Source organism: Orussus abietinus, unplaced genomic scaffold, assembly GCF_000612105.2.
Source record: "Orussus abietinus isolate OABI.00-Male unplaced genomic scaffold, Oabi_2.0 scaffold6, whole genome shotgun sequence".
Taxonomy (NCBI): domain Eukaryota; kingdom Metazoa; phylum Arthropoda; class Insecta; order Hymenoptera; family Orussidae; genus Orussus; species Orussus abietinus.
In genome coordinates, this window is record NW_019396002.1 from 2,708,663 (window position 1) to 2,731,161 (window position 22,499).

Sequence of the window (22,499 nt, forward strand, 5' to 3'; positions counted from 1 at the left end):
ACTGCCATGTGCTATTAGCTACGAAGAGATGAGTTGGGAGATTGCTCACGGGCAGGTTCGCTCGATCGCGGTCTGTGCTGCCCTTAGAGGAGCGTGCAGGTGGCTCATGCATGCGACCCAACTCGGGAAAAAAGTCGCAGGCCCTCGTTTAGAAGAGCAATTTCATGGGAAGAACCTTCCCCGTCGAGCTGACGTGATAGTAGGTGCGAAAAAAGCAGTAGAGAGATGGAGAATGACGTGAAAGATGCAGCAATCTTCCAGCTCATCTCTGAGCTACGAGTATTGTAAAAACGTTTTGTAGTACCAACCTCTGTCTACGATGGCGCTACTCGTCATTGTCTAGCGATCATCAAAGATCATGAAGCCTGAGTCCCACTCAACGCGTCGAATGTCACAAAGAGCACAGCGCATAAACGCGTCAAAGATTAAAGCCTTATCGGAATTGTGGCGGAAATGTTAAGAAACTCAGTGCAATTCTGATTAGTTGTTTGTTCATCCTCACTGCGTCGACGTATCACGCTCTATGTGACACCCGACACGCTCAGTGGGACATAACCCTAATGATTGCCCATCTTTTCTTTAAAAAATGAACTACTCACAATTGCATTCATCGATACGATGCACTTGTTCAACATCTTCTTCAGTGGCATTTCTCAGACTGCGGCTGCGTAAATTCGCGAAAACGGTCGCGATCACAGTAAAACGTCAAACGATTTGCTGAGATTTCGCGAGAGTTAAATTCAAGTTTACAGGTATATGTTTATGGTGTGTCATTACAGGTATATGTTTATGATATTTCAAGTTGCACTTACGATCAATAGAGCGCATTTGAAATTCTACTAGTCTCATTTCTTCACGTTTATTGCAGTTCGATTAAAACATAACCTATTTCTTGAAAAACGAAGAGAAATTTTGGTTATGTCCCGTAAGTCCGTCATAACTTTTTCATTTTCGGAATGAGTTAACTATTATTTCTCGACATATTCTTAAGTTTTATGCGTTCAATGTCACCTTATTCAGTTTTTTTAATTATATTTTTGTCGTGTATTATAAATGTTAATGTCCATATTATTAATTGTTATCATACATAATAAGTACTTTTGGTATTTGTATTAAACAGTATTTATTATTTATAACAAATAAATGATACTTAGATAAACTTGTTAAAATAATAATTTGAGTTGCAGAAATTGTATGTTTGTACTAAGATTTATCAGGAATTGGATTATTAGAGAATAATTTGAGAAATTATTAAATTAAGGGTCTTTTCTTTACAGGTATATGATAATCCGCCCTTGATGATCTCATGGATACGAGAGCAGGTAGCAGGAATCTGGCGTAGCGGAAAGAATTCAAGGACGGCCAGAAGGCAGTCCTTGGAAGCTTCCGCTGTCAATACGATGTCACTGCCACCAACTACTGCTGTTAACAATTTTCCAGTCTATGTTATTAGGTTAATATAAGGGACCAATGTGAAAGATTGATGTTTATAATAGAAACGAGACGTTTAATCAAATTTTAATTTATAGCTTAGAGGGTACTGTGACCAGCATTAGTGTCAAGCCTGATATTACCATTGAGAAACTGAAATCTTTAGCAACAAAACATTTCTATGGCCATGATACTTCAAGATCCTTAAATCATTACCGTTTAATACATGTAACCAGATCGGAAAGGCTTGACGATGACCGAAAGATTAGTGAAGAGGACATTGTTTCATACGGTAAAATTTAATTAAAAATACTTGAATTAAAATAAAGTAGTTTCTAAGATTAAACACTTAATAGAAATTAAGTTTTAGTCTGTCATGAACAAATATTGGTGCATAAGTCATCAATACTAGTTGGAGGACATACATTTTTCAGATGAACTGATGTTAGTTGAAGTACGTCCAATACCAACCAAAGAAAATCTGTCGGAGGATGCTCTTCGTGGTCCAAATGAAGATGCTATAGTACGGGCCACAGAGAGACTTCCACTTTTGAACCCACCTCGTGCAATGCCTCCCGTGGATTGTGCAACAGATGTATGTTCATTCTTTATTAACAGGTGTCTTCACACATGCTACTTTTGTAACTGATTTCATTTATTGTTTCCAGTTTCAAAGTGAGATACGAAAAATTTTAATAACCCTCACGCAAGCGTCAGCAAGAATTCTGATGCATAGTCCGGAAGCAGTGAAAATATATGAGATTATTCGAGAACGATTAGAAGCCCGTAACAAGCCACCTTATGATCCAAAAGTAGTGAAACATCTTATGGACATAGGTTTTTCAGAAAAAAAAGTACTGAAAGCACTAAGACTTCGAAAGTAAGTTAGCAGAAATAATAAATTTTATAATACACACAAATCATGTTAGTGAAATATTATTTGAGCCTTTTGATAAATAGGATGAATACATCAGAAGCATTAGAGTGGTTGATAGAGCATGAAGATGATCCTGACGAAGAAACTCTGGAATTACCACCTCTTGATCCAGACTTCGATGCTAACACCCCTGGTCCGAGTTTTTCTAGAAAAAATTCCGTTCAAGAAAACCATAACAACCTAGTCAGAGGTAATTTTTTCCGGATAATCTTATTTTATGTATATCTGTATTGCAGATGATTGTTTATTTTTTATTTGTATTTATACGACTTTGTTTTTTAAAAACATTAGGAATTGTATTCAGGATATCGCAGAATATGTGAGAATGTCTAATTACAACATATCAATGTTACGATGTTTAGGCGGCCACGGTAAAAAGAAAGAGCCAAATCTGGTGAATGTTGTAGCACTCTTGCTGGAAAGCTTTCACCAGTATAGAAAATTAGAATTTAAGCCAAGTCCACGATTGACGGAGTCACTTAAAAAGATGGGTTTCGAGGAAAAGGACATCGTTGAGGCACTCAAGATCACTGGTAACAATCATTACAATGCTGTGAGTTTTAAACATTATGGACAATGGAAGTACAAGTCAGAAGAATATATTTCAATATTTTCTTTCAGTGTGATTGGTTGCTTGGTAAAAGAAGCCGAAGTTTGCAAGATCTGGATGATGGACTAGATCCGGATGGACCAATATATAAGGCAATCATGAGTAATCCTCACATTCAGCTCAGTCTTACGAACCCCAAAATGCTGCTTGGTAGTATTTTCTTCTAACCATTGTTTTATAAATTTATTTCTTTGGATTTTTTTAACTAAGTAAAATAATTTTAGCATACTTATCAATGCTGGAAACACCATCGACTGCAAACATCTGGATAAATGATCCTGAAGCCTCACCGGTTCTAAGTCAGATTTTTAAGACTTATCACTCGGAGAAACATGCTATTCATATGAATCGCTATGATAACAGCTAACATATGGAAAAACGGCTCAATTCCACGGCAATATTTTTCTTACAAGTTAAACGGTGAACACTGTTAATAGTGTTCGTAACGACTAATGTCGGTTAAATCTCAAGTCTAACTAAAAATCAATGCTAATACTACTAAAAAAGGGAAGAATTATTCAAAATTGTTTTAACAATAACAGTTCAAAGTTATTTATTATACATTAGAGTCACCTCTGTTTCTATGCGAAAAGTGTAAAAATTGTCTGGTGCTTTATGAGATTCTGTTTATACTTAGCAATTTAAAGAAACGGAAAGTATCAAACCTTTGTCATATCGCTAAGTGCCGATAGAATCTAAGTGGCGTCATTGAAAAACAATTCGTAATTCAGATAAGTATATCTGATTGTAAATATTAGACGAGTTTGATAGAAATATTTATTCCGCGCTCTCATTCACTTCAATACTTACTGAAATTCAAAGTCGAATTATTTACTGAGCAAGGAATTCACTAGGAATGAGTTTTAATGATCATGTACTTAACATTTCTAAAACAATTATATAATATCTTTGGTTTTTATAGTTTATATTTTTCTAGCAGGTACGCTATTTTGATAAATAATATGGAACTCGTTTTGTGGATTTTATATTTTTCGTGAGAAATTGTAATAATTAAATGATTGCGTATTTATGGTACAAAGAATGATGTGGTCAAAGCTAAATGTTCCGTTGTGAAAGAATTGCATAATATTTGTTGCATGTCCATACGTTATTAAGAATAAGTACTTTCTGAGTCTTGAAATTAATTAATTTAGATCAGTCCTACAAATATTCTAAAGTTATAATTTTCTACTTTATCTTATGGAAAAGGAAATAACCCAGGCTCTTCCTTTATCGGCGTACGAAGTATATATACAGATGATAGATGTAAATTCTGTACAGAAAAAACTTAAAAGTATTATATTTTTTTGATCGACCTTTGGATTAAAATCATTTCTCACTGCTTTTTATATAGAGATTAATTTATGTTATTTCCTAGCCCTTTTCCGTTTGGTTATATAAGTCTTTTCTTATCGATACAGAAATGCTTTCGTATCCATGATAATGTTTTGTTTATTCTTGTCAGATGGCGCTGACTAAGAATATCATTTTCTCACATCTCACTTCAATGTAAAATGGCGGCGTAAAATATTTCCAAAGATGAGTTGAAGGATTTTTCACGGGTAGGGTCGCGATCCAAAAGCAGATCCAAAAGCTAGCAAAACGACGACCTACGATCCGAGGATGCTCAGTCCATGCGTATTGCACATTTATCCGGATTCCCAAGAGCGGTTTAATTAATTTCATTCCTGATAGAACATTTTCGTAATCGCGGGCGTCCAGGATTGGGCCCGGCCTCGCCCAATCCGGGTGCTGGATCGCGATATATAGGGGTAACTCATTTCTGGCAGAGATGAGTTGCGCTGCCACTGAGAGTAACAAGTGCATATACGTTAACAGCCCGCACCAACCACCAGGAGGCAGCACAGGATGCAATCGCGCGACCCTGCCCGTCAACAATCTCCCAACTCATCTCTGATATTTCTCTGATTGTCTCTAACTTCGAATTTTTTGTATTCATTGCGCGTGAATACTCACGATTCAAAACTTGAGGAGAAAATGAGAATGGTGAGGTTAGAGGTTGTTTTTGACAGACAACGCAAATACACGTGATCACGATATAACGATAAACAGTCATGGTATTTTACTTCACAAGTGATGGTGATTATTTTGTTTAATTATTATTTAATGTACTTTGTCATTACTGAATTACTTGTGTAACTGTAGTAACATACTCTACGCTCAAAGGTTAGGCTAACTCGGTCTTGAAATTTCAGTGGTCCAACCCCCAGTGACACTTTTTATGGGTGTTGATAAGTTTGAAAGTAAGTGTCGAAAATATCATGTACATGTTTCTTACACGTTCTAACTGATTTAGTCGTAATTCTGATACTGCTCCTTGACAACTTGTTATATTGAGTACTCATGATTGTGGAATTATAGTAAAAGATCTAATAAAACATTTTCTATTTAATAGATGAAGACCTTATAAAATGGGGATGGCCAGAAGATGTTTGGTTTCACGTTGCGAAGTTCTCCTCAGCACATGTTTATTTGAGGCTAAGACATGTGAGTTACATTAGCATTTATGTATTCCTTAAGCGATACATGCTTTTGATTTATCACTTGTATTCTCTCAATATTTGTAATACTTTAAATCATGTAGTATATTCGTTTAACATTAGTGGAGAAATTAATCACTTTAATGCGTATATGTCAATCTAAGTAATGTTATCCTTTAAGGGTCAAACAATAGATGACATACCAAGTACAGTCTTAGAAGATGCTGCACAATTGGTCAAGGCAAATAGTATCGAGGGTAACAAGATGAACGATGTTGATGTTGTTTATACTATGTGGTCCAATCTAAAGAAAACTCAAGGAATGGAAGTTGGTCAGGTGGGATTTCATCGAGATAAAGACGTTAGGAAGATACATGTAGCCAAACGAATTAATACTATTGTAAATCGACTGATCAAGACCAAGCGGTCTGAAGAGGTGAATTTTAGAGCAGAGAAAGAGCAAAGAGATAGAATCGAGAGAGAAGATAAGAAAAAGATTTTGAGGGAACAAAAAGAAAAAGAGAAAGCTGAAGAGAAGAAGCGGCAAGACGAAGCTGAAATGAGGTTCAAGAAATGTTTCTTTTACAATTTATTGCATTTTTTAAATTGCGTTCTTATGCTCTTAACTTTCACAATTATGCTTCTTATAGGAGTTACAATTCTCTGTTTAATTCAACCAATATGACATCAAACACCGAGAACACTGGCTATGACTCGGATGACTTCATGTGATGGATATTATGGTGCGTCAATCTACTGACAGTCTCTTGACCAATATTCAACTTTAATTTTATGATTCTCAGGTATTACATTTTGTTAATGGAACTGATGAATTCTTCAATTATCATCCTTTATTACTTACGATGCGTTATGGATACTGTACAAAAATATTTCTGTGGAATTGTGCAAAAATCCAATAAAATTATTTAAGACGTATTATTATTGCCAGTCCATTAATTTGAGCATGAAAGCTTTGAAAATGTATGGTTTACTTTTATGGCTTATAGCAGATTGATATTTACTGCTTGTAGTGCATCTATTATCCATTTAGGATAATCTTTATCAGGATATGCAGTGATCATGTATTCCTGAACAAAATTAGGAAACTTATCTTCTCTTATACTACTTCTTATATCATTCATCAGTTTCATTTGAAAAGCAATGTTATGTATGGTTAAGAGGTGGCAAGCTACAGTCTCTTCTGTCACTATTTGGTGCAAGTAAGCACGTGTGTGAGTTTTACAGGTGATGCATTCACAATTTTCATCAATGGGCCTGAAATCTTTGGTGTATATTCCTTGTTTCAAATTCAGTTGTCCAGTTCGTATTAAAGCGCAACCGAATCTCTGAAATTTGTAAAATTACGTGATTAACAGATTTAAACAAATTTAAAACTATCCATGAAATAAATTTATCAAACTTCAATATTCTTAAAATGTATCATTCTTACCGCAGTCCTTGTTGGAAATACACAATCGAACATATCAATGCCAAGTGCGCTACATACTACAAGATCAACTGCAAAACCAACTCCCATAAGATACCGAGGTTTGTCCTTTGGTAAATTAGCAGTCGACAGGTGTACCATTCTCCAGAAGTCGTTTTTACTTTCTCCACCACTGAAATTATTTAAATAGGCGAATATTGAGGAGCTCTAGCTTACTGAACAGAGGTGGTTATTTATATAATATAAATAATCATGTTGATAATTACCTTAATCCACCAATGGCATACCCATTAACTTTTCTTTCTGCTAGTTGTTTTGCACATTCTGATCTTAATTTTGGATCAAGACCACCTTGAACGATAGGAAATATGCTCTGTTCGTCACCTCTTTGGTGGGCTTCAAGACATCGATCAACCCACCTTACTGTTCTGAATGAAATCTATACTTAATACACTTATCACATTCATAAGACTTTATCAAACTATTTGTCAGACCTATTCATTGCCTCTTCTACTCTTGGTCCAGTTGTTGTTGTTTTAACAACATCATCCAGTTGCATAATTATGTCTGCCCCTATTGTATTTTGAATTTCTATGGAATGTTCTGGTGTTAACATACACTCTGATTCTGCAATTATTTTAATATTTTTATTACATTTCCTAATGAAATCATATAATAAATATTCATAAGATTAAAGTATGTGTCACAAACCATTGTACGGTGATTTAAATTTGACTCCTTCTTCCGTTATTTCTGCGAGTTTTAACAAGGACACCATTTGGAAACCACCAGAATCGGTCAGTAGTGCCCTATTCCAATTCATAAATTTGTGCAAACCCCCAGCTTGTTTTAGAATCTGAGTACCTGGTCTATTACCAAGATGATAGGTGTTACCAAGAATGATCTGACAATTTAGCTGCTCTAATTGTTGAGGCAATAAACCTTTCAATGTACCCTAAAAATATATAAAATTCTATTAGTAATTGTTGTCTAGACTTATATAATAATTGAAAACCAACCTGTGTGCCAACAGGCATGAAAACTGGTGTGTCTACTTCATGATGTGGAAGGATGATTCTTCCGATCCTAGCTTTCGAAGAAGAGCACTCAGCAAAAACCTCAAAAGTCAGTGGCAATCGTTTCTCCATTGCCATTTTTGGCTGCAAACAATTCGCACTGACTTTGTTTAACAACCGAAAAAATCCATGCATTGTTGGTAACTAAAACAATACGCCAATAAACAACTTAAATTCTATACAAGAAACTGTTAAATTAAATACACTAACAACATTTTGTAAGTTTAAATTATCAATTCCTGAATCGTTGTAGTTCTTTGACGGCACGTTTAGCGGCTGATTGCGACTACTGAGAGGTTAGGTTTACAACAGAAGTATGAAGCCAATAATTAGTTTTTCACGGTTATTTTCATGTATTACTTAAATACTTTTAAATTGTGTAATGTTCTCAGCCATTCCTGGCCATTTCGTATGTTGTTAAGGCAGAATAACGAGTATATCTTAGGATAAGGTTTTTAAATAACTCTTGTTCTATTTTTTAAATTGCCGGGGTTTAGAAAACCTGAAGTACGTAGTTTAGTTCTTATGAAGTGGCGTTGCTATCTTAAAAGGCGATATCTTTGAAACCATTACGCCGGTACTCATGTATATGGAAATGGAGTCAATGGAAACGGACCAGTTATCTCTGTACATACATATATCGCATTCCTTATCGGACCCTTAACCTCGTATAACCTCTTAGCTGCGTAAGCCGGCCTACTCGTACGAAGATTCGCACCATTCTTTTAATTTATTTATTACTCAGATCAGTAACTAAAGTGCAGCTTTATATAAAGTTAGGTTGTTCCAGATATGGCACAGAGCAAGGTGGTCGAGTTTGCGATGAATTTCGGCAGGAATCCCGGCGGAATGAATTTAGGAGTTAAATTGCTTGCGGCAGCCGGCGTGGCTTTGTATGGAGCTTCGCAATCCATGTACACAGGTTAACCTCGAACCCTAAGATAATTATTAATTATATGAATCTTTATATCGTACTTATCTTACATTGAGGGCTGAGGAAATGTTATATGAATGGAATCCTCAGAATTAATTGTGATTACACTTTACAGTTGAAGGTGGTCATCGTGCCATAATATTTTCTCGTCTCGGAGGGATCCAAAAAGACATTATGGCAGAGGGTCTACATTTCCGGCTACCCTGGTTCCATTATCCGATCATCTATGATATTCGCAGTCGGCCGCGGAAGATCTCCTCACCCACTGGATCCAAAGACTTACAAATGGTCAACATTTCACTCCGAGTACTCTCTCGTCCAGATGCACTAACCTTGCCTATTATGTATCGTCAACTTGGTCTCGACTATGATGAGAAGGTCTTACTTTTTACATCATGTGTTACTTTTTACATGGTTTTGAGATCAAAGGAATTAATATAAGTCTTATCTTTAATGTAGGTTCTTCCAAGTATTTGCAATGAAGTATTGAAGTCGGTCGTAGCTAAGTTTAATGCCTCTCAGTTAATTACTCAGCGACAGCAAGTTTCCAACATGGTTCGCAAAGAGCTAACCGAACGAGCACGTGACTTTAACATTATCCTGGATGATGTCTCCATAACGGAATTGAGCTTTGGTAAAGAATACACAGCAGCAGTTGAAGCAAAGCAAGTGGCTCAGCAAGAAGCACAGCGAGCTGCCTTTGTTGTGGAGCGGGCCAAACAAGAAAAGCAACAAAAGATTGTTCAAGCTGAGGGAGAAGCTGAAGCAGCAAAAATGATATCCTTTTATTTGTTTCACGTATTGCAATATTTTACTATTAGTTTCATTGGCTTCATAATAGATAGGGACATAATTTAAGATAATTTTGTCGATGGTGGTGTATTCCTTAACTACTTAGCACCTTGGTATAGCAGTAAGCCAGAACCCTGGATACTTGAAGCTACGGAAAATTCGTGCAGCACAAAGTATCTCACGCACGGTAAGTTCTATACAATGTTATTTAAAAGAGTTCCAATAAATGAAGTCTAGACCATGTCTCTTGTTTTCAGATTGCCAACTCACAGAACCGTGTATACCTCAGTGGAAACAGTTTGATGCTTAACATCCAGGATCCAGCATTCGACGACCTTTCGGAGAAGTTGAAAAGTAAGAAGTAAAAAGGCACCTGCGAGCAACGACATTGCCTAAGCAGTGCTTTCTTCGCTTCCTTAAACCGTTACGTACTCGCGTATTGGGTACATCAATCGCATTTGGGTACCTCAAGGCACCGTCAGTCTTGTTAAACATGTAGATACATACAGATTTTAATAATGAGTCACCTGTTTAATTTGTAGACACTTATGTGGATCTGTACCACAATTATCTTTTTCCTTTTCGCATCTGTTAAGCCATGACAGACTTTCCTGACGCACGCTCGCAAAATTCGAGGTTGTCTGGTTTCAGGTCATGAAAGAGTGGGCTGGAAGAGTTGGAATGATACCGCTCAACAGGCAGTCAAAACTTTAAGAACAAATCCCCAGCCAGCTCTACGAAACATTGAAATATCACCTATCGAGTCTGCGACTGCGTCTCCTGAAGATCCCGCTTCCTTGATTCTGGACTCTGCCGATAACGGAGCCAAGCTTATCGTCCCCTGAGAGTGATCCTGCCTATACCTTTTCTGAAACATTTCCATGTTTCTCTAGTGTGTGTTCCTCAATCTAATTTCTTACAGTCCCATATTATCCATTTGCCAAAGACAAAATATCCTGAAAATTGTGATTTGTTTCGTTTCTTGCGGAATCAGCTGGCTATTAAAAAGATTTTATTCTGAATTTTCTGATTATTTTATCACTGATCGTTTACATTAAGCGGTTAAAAAGGTATGGAGTGTACGAGCGTACGCGTGTGTACATATGTACATTGAAACATATTTTGACATGGAATAGGCAAACTGCATATAACTTTTGTAATTTATCATTAAACTATGAATATGTATGTATATTAAAAAACAAAATTGAGGCTATCTTGTACCAGAGATGAGTTGGGAGATTGCTCACGGGCAGGGTCGCGCGATCGCACCGTGTGCTGCCCTCTGATTTCGTACGTTAGCTTTCACCGTTTTTTGTCCCCAAGGGCGGCGCAACGAATTTCTGGTAGGGGCTCGCGCAATCGCGATGGCTGTGCCATCTACCAGTTGCCGTTGGCGGCTCACGTATTCGTGATGGTAATACCATGCGGTAGTTGACGGTGGTGGCTTACCATTATGGCAATCTCTCAACTCATCTCTGATTTGGCAGAGATGAGTTCGTGAGATTGCCATAATGGTAAGCCACCACCGTCAACTACCGCATGGTATTACCATCACGAATACGTGAGCCGCCAACGGCAACTGGTAGATGGCACAGCCATCGCGATTGCGCGAGCCCCTACCAGAAATTCGTTGCGCCGCCCTTGGGGACAAAAAACGGTGAAAGCTAACGTACGAAATCAGAGGGCAGCACACGGTGCGATCGCGCGACCCTGCCCGTGAGCAATCTCCCAACTCATCTTTGTCTTGCACCGATTCAAGGAATTAAATTCGTATGTATTTTACAATCAGTGTTGCCAACTGAATAATTGTTACAACAGATTGAACGCAGGAACCCTGCAGGAACGTACAAGTGGCGCCACACTATTGTGGTACTACTATGATGGGTACTACTTTAACGTGGTCATACATTCTTTAAGGATGGTCTTCTAATTATATCTGTGTTCATAGGTTATCCCCTACTATACAGATGCGTTGCTCTTCTGAGCTCTTCTGTCATGGCCGGTCCTTAGACCATCGGTCATGGCGTGTGATCCGCGACGCGTTACGAACGCTCCTCGGTAAAATTAACCGTAACTCAGTGTCATGTCGTCGCTCCGATTTCTTTCGAGTTTTTCCATGCGATTTGGCCAGTGGTGAATCCAATTGACTGCCGAGGTTCGAAAAATTCACGTGTCAGCCGAGTTCAGGTCCCCTCTTGAGGAACGAAGTACGTCTGCTCCAGGAAAACGTAGACGTTCTCGGATGTCAGGATGGTCAGGTTAACGGAGGAAATGGTCGTCGCGAGGACGCGAATGTCCGACTTCGCTAACGTTAAGAAACTCAACTGCTGGTGAGTCTAACCTCTATGCGAATTTCCTGCACTCTGCGACGTACGATGTTTTGCTGGCTTTTCTCGGAACGTTCAGAGAATTTGCGCTATAGTTAACTGTGATTTTTATCATTTGATATGTATCTATTATGTTTGATACGGGAGACAATGTAATTCATAATTTCTGTTTCAGTCTTGTCTACTCGGTAACTATCCGTGTTGTTCTCTGATGACGATTGACTTGTCTGTTTCTTTTCAGGGGCACCGAATTGACAGATGTCAGTATACTTCGAAAGATGCAGAACGTCGAGGTTTTGTCTCTGAGGTAAATATAAGACATTTATTGGACTATTGATTTGATTTCCAGGTTTTTTATTTCAATAGAAAAGATCAATTTGATTGAAAGTACAGGTTACGTACTTCTTCTTTTGTCTGCTCCAAAATTGTCTTCCAGTTATTTTGTGTGACATGGTTTCTTTCCTTTGTGTTTGTACTCCGTGATGCTGATGTCTGAAATAAATTACAAGCATGACTCGCTTCACTATGTTAACTCCTTTATTGGCAAATGATTTGCATAATCTATTATCTCTCTTGTCTGGTGCACACCGTGCTCTTTTCTTCTTTTATTCTGAAATCGATTCAGCCTGATATAGAGCGGTACGTCCTGTCTCGAATCTTCAACATATAAAGTCAGGTAAAATATTTAGTGTCCAAGGTTGCAGGGATTGAGTTCTCCAGTGTTGAAACTGTTTAACAATTCTGAGCATCAAAATATTCCACCCACCTGCGAATAAGAAGAAGCTGAGATCAGGAGGTTTTCTGTCTAAGGAAATGTTCGCATACTTGGCTCAGGGTCATACGGCCCACTGATCAAGAACTCGTTCCACCCACGCGATTCTTGCTGTGTTTTCTTTATTCGGCAGTCGGTAGGGAATTGGCTTCATTCTCATGTCGATCTCAATGAGTGTTTTTTCTTTCCAATTTCAAGTTCTTATTTATACCACCGCTCGGAGATGATTCACTTTTCACTTTCAGTTTCAGGACATAGGGAATTAAGGAGGCTTAAAAGTAAACGTTAATTGGTCTAATGGATTGGCTGGACAATTTTTGTATACCTTCTATTTGTAACATTTTTAACTTTTTTCTTGTTTCAAGGCAGACTCTGTGAGGAACACTTTCATCGTTAATTAATTACAGGTCCCTTTCTCAGTCTTTCTGTTTTATAATGAGATTTATACTTCGTTTTCTATTTCAAGATGAAGATAGGCATGCCCGTTGAGCCCGCAGTTAGTTGGATATGCGTGACGATTCGCTCTGAAAATCACGACTCTCTTTTTGGTCCTCCTCCTCAGCACTTTGCTCCGCTACCTTAATGGGCAAAGTACTACGATGACTTTTAAGAATCATGCTGTGACATTATTCCATATTATGTCATCCTCTATTATTAATATGAATCAGCTCAGTAATTGTGTTAATAGTATCAGTTGATCATTACGTACCTCTTGATGTGGGCTGATGATGGAAGTTTTCTGTTTTTTATTCCAGCGTCAACAATATAAACACTTTGGCAGATTTCCAGTATTGTATGAACCTTCAGGACCTCTTTATAAGGAAGAACAACATCACGGATTTGAATGAAGTGTGCTACTTGCAGAACCTATCAAACCTTCGGAACCTGTGGCTTGGTGAAAACCCTTGCGCAGAAAGAGAAGGGTCTGATTCATATTTTTTGGCAACTAAAATTCTATTTCATCCCTTTAAATTGTAAATATATATTACATTTTGTTTCTAATTTTTAACATAATAAAATAGGTATCGGTTAGCAGTACTTCGAGCGCTACCAAATCTGGAGAAGCTGGATGACAAAATAGTTTCCGCAGAGGAGGTACAAACTGCCTTGGCAAGAGGAAGAATTCTGGTACATCCTCTGGATATGGATGCATCTCCTCCACAATCTGATCCAATCAGTCCGGAGGTAATGTTAAAGACATATATTTATTTGGCATTAACTGGATAACCTTGGCAAAGTGTGCAAAGCATTTCCTAATGATCAATAGATTTCAACAACCCATTTATTAGTTGCGTTCATACTTTATTTAATGGTTAGTAACATGCGGTATTACTGAAATTGTTTAATTACTGACTTTTAACAATTTTTTAGTTCGCCAATATTGTATTAGCTTGTTTTTCTGTTTGTACTGTATTTAATAGTAACTTCAAATTTGCGTTTAATAGCATTTTTTGATAATTACATTTTTTTTTGCGACAAATTGATAGTACATTAATAATTAACGAATTAAAGAGAATGCGCGCTTTTTTGGGTCATTGCATGCAATTTTTAACATGAGTGTCGTAACGCATTGGTAACACTTTCCATGCCAGGATGTCGTACCTGAATACATTGAAGAGACTGATACTGACCGGCAGAGGAGGTACAGTTCATCGAGTGATCAGGTAATTTCATAAATCTGTCACAAATTGGTTTACTAATTAAATGTCTCAACATTAATGATATTACTTTGAGAGGAATAAAATTAGAGTTTGATCCTTCAACGAGTATGTACTACTTGTCATGAAAGTATTAATAAGGCTTTGATTAATAATTCTAGATAAAATTAGTATCATAAATATTGAAATATGTTTTTCAGAGAAGTTACGAAGAACCACAACATGCTCCAGAGGAGTACCAAGATAATGATCGAAGAAATGCTAATTACAATACTTCTCCGCCTCATCGATACGCACAAAGCCAATACCCTTACGAGGTGAGTGCAATCCGAAGGAAAAAAACTTTCGTTTTTCATAAACATTACGCTCCTCAGATTTTCTAGAAGAGTATCAAAGAGTTGTTTTCTAGTATTTTTGCAATATACTTTTCCTGTTATTCTCGTACTTTTCAAGGAACGTACATTGAGATAGAAGTCACTGAGTTTCTACTAAAACGGATGGAATACGATTACTTTCTAAATCACGCATTACCGTCTTGTAGAAAGTAAACACTTAGTAACTTTTGATTTAAAGGTTCGATATTTCTTAACACGAAAAGCTCTTGTTCACCTGTTTTTAATATCATTTATGCTGTAATCCTTCAGACTAATCGCATGATATTAGATATACGTTCCGTAGAGATTCAATTGAAATAGAGCACTCTCTTTGGTTCCTCATAGACTAGAAGTTTAACGAGTCGAAGGATGTACCTGTCTTTTTGGCTTTTTTCTTACAATGTCTCTCTCTCACATGGTGAGATAGCTACAGAATGGCCGATCAGGAACAAAGAGTCAGAACAAAGATGAAGCTCCATCTGTGGAGTCACGTGGCATCGGTGAGACTACAGCAGCAAGAGTGATCGAGGTGGCGAAGGTATCATCAAGCCACATGTCTGGTCGACACTTGATGTTTAAAATTGCTCAGATTTAATTTAAATGACCTTAAAAAGGAATGTTAAGTGAATATCTTAGATAGACATTACGTGTAGACCATGCAATAGTGAAATGCTTCGAATACCTCTCATCGGGTCTTAGCTTCGATCATCTTCCATCGAGCCTCGATTAGCTTTTCAAATTGATAGAAGACCCTGTCGATGAAATTCATCTAGTATTAGAGTATCTAGTCATAGAAGTCACTGATATCCTTCGTTAGAAAATAGTAGATTAGTTACCATTTCTGCAAATCTGCTTTAGACTCTTCGTAATGTTTGGGCCAATCATTACTGCATGTCTTAATTAAATTAATACTTCATATTAATCTGTTCTGGTACTATCAAAACGAATATGGTATCCAAAAAACTTAATTCAGAAATAATGAGCATTCGACACAATGTCGGATTTATTTCTACAATCAGTAGAGTTACATATAACTGACAGAAGAGTGTTTATTCTCTTCAGTTTTCTTTATTCAATGAATTTGAGAGGATCCCATGGACTAGTTTGGAGCTGAATGAAGAATATTTCAGGATTACGAGGAGCGACCAGCAGCACCAAGGCACAACGGAGACTACGAGGAGCGTCGAGCCTACTCTGATTATGGAAACAATGACTCCGGGCAAAGATCTTATGTAACTGCTTCGCCAAGAACGCAGTACCCTGCAGAATATCCTGAGGAAAGGCGAATAGAAAGAGCCAGTTATGATTATGACGATCGAAGGCCTCCGGACTACGAAGAGCCACAACCTCCGATGCAGGCAAGACGAAGCGCTTCGCAGCAGAACATCGATAGGGTCAGGAAAGACTCTATATCCCTCAGATGTGTTCGTGTCCTTTTAATCTTATGTTCAGCTACATAAAATACAACCTCCTTTTCGCGTACATCTTTCATGCTTTATCATCATAAGTCATATAAGTGCAACAATTTAATTCCACATCATTACAATACACCTCTTTAAATCTTAACTTCATTTGCACCGAGTAGATATCTGTCTCCCACTTCGCTTACATTAAATCATTGTCCAACCATCATGCATAAAATCATTGTAGACTCGTGTCAAACTATCGCAATTGCTCAATCGAGACTCGAAACGTATCATTTTCTTGGGTCTAGGCACAGTTAGGTGTAAATGGATTCTGATTGGAAGTGTTCATCTTTATAGGATGAGTCCAGTCAGTTGCAAGGATGGGTCCGACAGACAGATAAGGACAAGTGCAGATTTCACTATCAACGACGACCTGTGACCAGGGTATGTTCATATTTAATTTCGCTTTAATAATTTACTGCAGTTCTCTTTGTATCTTTACTTATGCTTTCTTTGGTTCCTCATAGACTAGAGGTTCCTCATAGCCCGTAAAATATTGGGACTGTCGTTTCTTTTCAGAATTCAAATATTCTCTCGGCAGTGTTGTGCCTGGTGAAAGAGCTCGATTATCCGAGTCTGGAGGTTGTCGAGATGGCGGTCAGGAACCGCATGGACGAACTAGAGGAATGATGTTTCTGACACCGCCCCCCGGCGAGCCAGGAGGCGGTGCAATATCCCGGAGGAGTAGTTGCTGATTCCGGGGCCCCGAGTCCAGAATTTTCCGATTCCTTGGACTCCTCGATGACGCTGGGTAGGCGGGCAGATTGCGATACTAACTATAACGGCCAGGAACGAATCCAGGACATAGGATCACACTCTCGAAGCACGTCCATCGGGCCTCCAACGAACAGGGGGGCTAGGAACGTATCGATTGACCCCAGCCCCAGATATTTAGGAGGAAGAAACTCAACGGAGAGACTGGCGACCTGCAGGTCCGCCAGCTCCATATTGGCTGTGAACACTCGATCGGAGAGCAAGGAAAGCAAAGTTAGGAGAGTGGCCAGCAGCGATAGCATTCCCTCCGGGGGAAGATCTCCAGGAAGAGGTTTCGGAGCCAGCAGCAGAGAGTCCTTGGGGGTTTCGAAGAGCCCTGACTCCAGGATGTCCATTGTACCACTTAGGTACATACAGTCTGCAAAGGGGACCTGGACTTATAATTTGTAAATGTGCACACCGATGGTTTGTTCACCCTTGACATTGCGAAGAAGATGGGTCGAAGAATATTGGGACCGAGCCCAAGGAGTCAACATGTACATCGAAAGACAATCTCAAATTTAGTTAGTCCCGGTGACTCAGGAGGGAACTTCAACGGACAGAATGCTGGGACGCATGTAAGTTTCAGTGAATAAAATATATCGGTTAGGCGTAAACGTTAATTGGCAGTAATTAGGACGTCCTAGGTCTAGGCTTCAAGATGAGAAAAAAAAAATGCGATTGGTGTCTATCCACGAGTTGACAAATCATGTGCAATTGTTCGACGAGGTTTCGAACTTATTATTATGTATTTGAGGATGTCTGAGAATTCCAGGACAAAGATGCAGATGAGCATGCTGCTGGGGCAATTTGCAAATATTACAGGCTTCCAAATAGGGGGCTTTCTAATGCAAAATTAATCCACCAGATTCGAGGTATGATTTGGCGTAGTTAGATTCCTATTTAAAATCTGAAAATATTCCTCTTCGTTGATTTATATTCTATCTATTTTTTGGTACCTTGAATGTCAGAATAGTGCGGAATATAATTAGATGTTTTGCGCAGAATAAATCGATATATAATGTTAAATTAGCAGAGGTCAGACATCATAGGTTAGTAAATTGAATTCGAGGAGTTCCTCATAATTTCAATTCGAATCCGCGGAGGCTTGATTAAATATCTCTCAGTTATTTTTTATTAAGAGCGATATTTTATAGTATGGGAGAAATACCAAAAGTCCGAGTTTCGAGTATATTGACGGGCTGCCTTCGTGAGACTATTTGAAGGAAATAGAAAAGTGGACATTACGACTCGATAATCGTGTAGGAGTGCAATATGTCGGATTAAAATGGAAGTTATCATGTATATATGGGGTGTTTATAAATTTCGTTACCGCTTCGGTGTCCTTCCACGTCTCTGACTCTCTATAGATTTATAAATCTTATAAATAACTAGACATATATATATTATTATAGGCATGAAATTAATTGTATAAAAACGATATTATGGTTTATCGTGTTTCCCGTTTGAGTTTGGAGGAGGAAGATACGTATACTTACGCGTGGCTACTTTCTATTTAATATTTACAGTTTGTAAAGATCTAAAGTATGGTTGTTGATACTAGACACGCGCCGAAGGATCCTTTCGCGAGAATGGAACGTAAGAGTTGCATTTTATTTTTTTCTTCCCCCATTAGTACTCTATTATCTTTTGTTACTTAAACGAAGAGCGCATAACTTTTGTTCGTAACGTACCGTCCGCACGAAATATTAGGGCTAATTTAATAATCGCGATTGTAATTTAACGACTTAATTTAAGAGGAAACACGAAGAATATATAGTTATATTGTTATTTATTAAAAGAAGCGCGCGTTGATCGTTCGAAGGTGAAGACGTTTTTTTTCTCTCTACGTCGAAGTCTTCTAATGCGTCTTAGGTTCATCGAAGAAAAATCATCCTACACGTGTCTCTATATTTTTAATTCGAAACGTGGAAATTTTGCCTATAGAGTGTGATTACTTTTCGAAGCTTCCATCGAGTCTGGGTTACGTTGGATCTTCTCGTACGATTTTCCAATCCGAAAATCTTGTATCTGAGAAAGTGCTAAGGTGGTTTGGGGAGGATGGTTTTTGGCTTTTTAACTACCAATGTTTTAACAATAATAATTGTTTTGATACCAAGTAGCGTTTACGGTTCTTTCCCCCCTTTCGTCAGTAAAAGTGTCGTTAAAACACTGGAAGTCACTTAGTTTTACATTTATCACGTAGATTATATTTTGACGCAATTATAATATTGATTTTCGAGGTCTCTACAGTAGTTCTAATGCCATATATTGGTTCAACGGGTTTCTATTATCGATATGACAGACGTCTAACATCGATAAAATCGATTTTTCCCTGGTAAGGTAGGTTTCTTCAGGGTCCTTCGTGCAAATCGTGCATATCTCTGTACGGTGGGTCATTAATTCACCTCTATAGCCGCAGGATGGCGCCACCTTCACTTTTCCAGTTTTTATTTCAGAAGGTCAACGTACCAAATTCAAAAACGGAAACTCGTGTTAAAAAAAAATTGCACATTACACGATCCGCATAAATGCGCAAGCTCACGACTCGAATAATTAACGCGCTTTCACCGATAAATTGATCTTGCCCATATTTCGCGGGCGATCGCGAAGATGACGTCCCGAGTCATCTCTAGAAAAAAGTAATCGCGCATTGCTCACGACGTGACTAACATGGCAGTGAAAGTAACGAAGAGCGGCAAAAAGGAGGAGCCCAGCGAAAAGGTGGAACCCGTATATTTCGGGGGACCTTAATAATACGTAATAATGACCTCGGCAGGGCTCTTACGATCTCGGTGCACGTCGACTCGCTCGTTTCCACCTTAAAGAATTACCCAAAGGAGGCGGCCTTAATGTGTTGCCCGGCAAAAAGAGGTGGGCATAGACTTGAGTCCTCTTATTTACTTTTAACGGCTTTCCGTCTTCCCGCCTTTCCTGCCTATAATCCCCTATCTCGCAATAATTTCCGATTTACAAGATATGTACCTTTACTTGAAATATTACTAGACCAGAAGTGCTAGGGATCTCGTTCTTTCATACAGCGGATACGTAATTCAGCAAACAAACCCACGTGAGATGAAAGTGCGAGCAATGAGCGCTCTCGTCAAAAATACGGAATAAACGCCCTAAGCTAAGAATCCTCGTTCTTTTTCTGCTCGTGTAAACATTAGCGGGACACGTATTAACGGCTATCTAACAGTGTTGTGAGAAGGTGAACATTGTACATCTTCTGATACCATTAAAGAGTGACCACAGTGAACAGTGAAACAGTGAGAGTGAAACCTTCGTAGATCCAACGACAACCTTCATCGACACGGTAAGACTGTCGCTAACTCTGAAATTTCTATACTAGAAATCGAAGCGTTAACATTATTCCAAAATATCTGTCGTCCTTATAGGTAGGGTGTAATACCAAATATTAATATATAGAAAATAATCGGTCCCATTATTTGAAGGCGGGACATTTAGGTTATGTCTGGTTTTTCTCGATTTCCCCGAGCAGTGGCGATTTCTCAACGTTTGTAGGAATTGCGATATAAAGTTTTACCGGGAACGTCCAATCATTTACATTCAATATGGCACATTAGACGCCGGGGGACGCCATTGTATAATAGCACTCGATCTAACGCAAACATCAGGCGATCTGCGACGTTGCGACGTCCTCCGCGATAACCTATCATGGCGGTTATAAAACATTTAAATTGCCCGGCTCGTTTGTTCGCTGCTGCGCCGGACGTCCTAATGACGCCTCGCGAGACTCCTCTCCGGCAATTAGTACTTTATCGCGCGGCATTGCCAACCCCGACGCCGAGCGTTCAAACAAGTTTTTAATACGGACGAGCATCGCTCGCCGTTAGGCCATTAACAAAATGGAGGAAGGGTTCAATTATCGCGCGCTCGAGTGTGCTTACTCCCTCTATCTTCATTTTTCCTCCTCCATTATCTTTTTAGAGCCCGAGAGATTCGTATATCGCGGCGAGACTCGATAGCTATTTCCAATAATTCATTCGGATGAACTATTACTAATTATCGAGTTAATGGGCAGGGTTGGGTAAGTATAATACGCCATGTAGTGTTTTATAGTAGTATATATGCATATATGTATATATGTAAAACTACTATAAAAAAGATATAGTATAATACGTCATACGTGATTTTCTACGTGTATACAAAAATACGTTCCTAATTTTCTGCGCGAGTGCAATATACATTACGCTCTTATTTTTTTATTTTGGAAATAACAAATCCAATTAGAAATTTGATATTAAACAGGGTCAAGTCGAAAGCATTGTGAATTCTAACGGCAAATGAATTATTTCTTAACAATTTGTATGTGTTTATATGCGCGCTAAAAGACGCTCATAATCTGGCGGATAGATATATCGTGCACCTACGGCATCCGCCATATTGGAAAAGTACAATTTTTAATAATCTTCAACGCAAACGTTAAGATAATTTATTTTTGCTTAAGAATATTTACTTGTTTGTATATGTGCTAAAAGACGTTTATGACCTAGCCGATGCTGTATATCGTCCCTCTACGGCATTCTTCATATTGGAAACGTAATTTACGAGTTTTCTACGATTTTCTACGGTACACTACTTTGTTTACGTAATATACGTTAAAAACCACGAAACATGGGGAATTACCCAATCCTGTTCATGGGTCGACATTGTAGTTAAACTTCTTATGTCACTTCTTATACTGTAAGTTCGTATGTTAAGGAAGGGGAACCTAACGAAATATATATTTATGACCAGTTGTGTAAACGGTTACGTTAAATCGAGAAGAAAAGAAAAGATTCATTGAACGGAAGAACTATTTCTTTGAATAGTGCCAAAGAAATATTCTGTTAATTCAAAGTCGATTACTCGACTTAACGAAATATTTCTTCGATTCGATGAATTCTTTTCTCAGTGCAGCGTTATCACGTTATCTTCTCAGTTCATTGTTGATATTTATGGTGAAATGGAAATGAAGTAGGAAATTTTCGTTTTAACGCGCGTACTATTTTTTTTTTTTTTTTCCGGTAATTAATCATTCATCGAGTAAATCGACTGCATTTTTTGCGGGATATACAGAGTGGTCGGATATAGAGAAAAAAAATAAACGCGTTCTGCGGCGAGATGTCGCCATGATGTGTAAATGTCAACGGCTGTGGATGTCACTGGGATGGGGTATCTAAATTGCACGGTCCTTGAATTTTGTTACATTTATTAAGGGATGCGCATGCGATGGAAAAATGTCTATGCCATTGTGGTGCCGTCTGATATAAAGTATGGATAAAGCCTGGCCGTAAAATATACGGTCGAATGATCGGCGGGATGATAATGCGTGCCAGTGAAACGCGTAGCCGAATGACGAGACGCGCAAGTAGATAAAGCCTGGTTGGGTACGACGCGGATTCCACTTTCTACTCG

General features: G+C 38.3%; 5 protein-coding genes across 19 annotated transcripts; 4 read left to right on the forward strand and 1 right to left on the reverse strand.

Annotated features, from left to right (window-relative positions):
• The first annotated feature begins 184 nt into the window (after positions 1-184).
• Positions 185-4,294, forward strand: LOC105694295 (ubiquitin-associated domain-containing protein 1). 4 transcript variants are annotated; one of them, XM_012414819.1, is made up of 10 exons: positions 399-779; positions 869-925; positions 1,278-1,453; positions 1,530-1,723; positions 1,866-2,026; positions 2,100-2,311; positions 2,392-2,558; positions 2,731-2,921; positions 2,990-3,128; positions 3,203-4,294. In XM_012414819.1, exons 3-10 carry the CDS (start codon positions 1,299-1,301, stop codon positions 3,343-3,345), a joined length of 1,362 nt encoding a protein of 453 aa, XP_012270242.1. In that variant the 5' UTR covers positions 399-779; positions 869-925; positions 1,278-1,298; the 3' UTR covers positions 3,346-4,294. The 4 variants fall into 4 exon arrangements, with proteins under 4 accessions (XP_012270243.1, XP_012270242.1, XP_012270241.1 ...); XM_012414820.2 differs by lacking the exons at positions 399-779; positions 869-925 and adding an exon at positions 185-203; XM_012414818.1 differs by lacking the exon at positions 869-925.
• Positions 4,295-4,931: 637 nt separating this feature from the next.
• LOC105694299 (coiled-coil domain-containing protein 25) lies at positions 4,932-8,096 on the forward strand. 4 transcript variants are annotated; one of them, XR_001103523.2, is made up of 6 exons: positions 4,932-5,078; positions 5,195-5,242; positions 5,395-5,486; positions 5,661-6,043; positions 6,130-6,282; positions 7,960-8,096. XR_001103523.2 is itself a non-coding variant. In XM_012414827.1 (6 exons), the coding sequence occupies exons 1-5, from the start codon at positions 5,054-5,056 to the stop codon at positions 6,209-6,211; spliced, it is 630 nt and encodes a 209-aa protein (XP_012270250.1). In that variant the 5' UTR covers positions 4,932-5,053; the 3' UTR covers positions 6,212-6,222; positions 7,960-8,069. The 4 variants fall into 4 exon arrangements, 3 of the variants coding, with proteins under 3 accessions (XP_012270250.1, XP_012270249.1, XP_012270248.1); XM_012414827.1 differs by having other exon boundaries at positions 6,130-6,222; positions 7,960-8,069; XM_012414826.1 differs by lacking the exon at positions 7,960-8,096 and adding an exon at positions 6,283-6,415 and having other exon boundaries at positions 6,130-6,222.
• LOC105694298 (queuine tRNA-ribosyltransferase catalytic subunit) lies at positions 6,459-8,418 on the reverse strand. Of its 2 annotated transcripts, none has more exons than XM_012414824.2 (7): positions 8,213-8,417; positions 7,946-8,146; positions 7,638-7,881; positions 7,421-7,553; positions 7,193-7,354; positions 6,930-7,098; positions 6,459-6,825 (listed from the first exon to the last, which is right to left on the reverse strand). In XM_012414824.2, exons 2-7 carry the CDS (start codon positions 8,135-8,137, stop codon positions 6,481-6,483), a joined length of 1,245 nt encoding a protein of 414 aa, XP_012270247.1. In that variant the 5' UTR covers positions 8,138-8,146; positions 8,213-8,417; the 3' UTR covers positions 6,459-6,480. The 2 variants fall into 2 exon arrangements, with proteins under 2 accessions (XP_012270247.1, XP_023290026.1); XM_023434258.1 differs by having other exon boundaries at positions 6,481-6,825; positions 8,216-8,418.
• Positions 8,419-8,614: 196 nt separating this feature from the next.
• Positions 8,615-10,750, forward strand: LOC105694301 (prohibitin-2). 3 transcript variants are annotated; one of them, XM_012414829.1, is made up of 7 exons: positions 8,615-8,704; positions 8,793-8,924; positions 9,052-9,314; positions 9,396-9,713; positions 9,838-9,915; positions 9,986-10,082; positions 10,365-10,750. In XM_012414829.1, the coding sequence occupies exons 2-7, from the start codon at positions 8,795-8,797 to the stop codon at positions 10,571-10,573; spliced, it is 1,095 nt and encodes a 364-aa protein (XP_012270252.1). In that variant the 5' UTR covers positions 8,615-8,704; positions 8,793-8,794; the 3' UTR covers positions 10,574-10,750. The 3 variants fall into 3 exon arrangements, with proteins under 3 accessions (XP_012270252.1, XP_012270251.1, XP_012270254.1); XM_012414828.1 differs by having other exon boundaries at positions 8,656-8,924; XM_012414831.2 differs by lacking the exon at positions 8,615-8,704 and having other exon boundaries at positions 8,795-8,924; positions 10,380-10,573.
• A 969-nt stretch (positions 10,751-11,719) lies between these two features.
• LOC105694271 (protein tilB homolog) lies at positions 11,720-19,197 on the forward strand. Of its 6 annotated transcripts, none has more exons than XM_012414774.2 (10): positions 11,720-12,058; positions 12,297-12,362; positions 13,583-13,750; positions 13,850-14,012; positions 14,420-14,491; positions 14,686-14,802; positions 15,287-15,397; positions 15,990-16,283; positions 16,623-16,709; positions 16,845-19,197. In XM_012414774.2, exons 1-10 carry the CDS (start codon positions 11,979-11,981, stop codon positions 16,953-16,955), a joined length of 1,269 nt encoding a protein of 422 aa, XP_012270197.1. In that variant the 5' UTR covers positions 11,720-11,978; the 3' UTR covers positions 16,956-19,197. The 6 variants fall into 6 exon arrangements, with proteins under 6 accessions (XP_012270197.1, XP_012270198.1, XP_012270199.1 ...); XM_012414775.2 differs by having other exon boundaries at positions 15,990-16,253; XM_012414776.2 differs by having other exon boundaries at positions 15,990-16,217.
• The last annotated feature ends 3,302 nt before the right edge of the window (positions 19,198-22,499 follow it).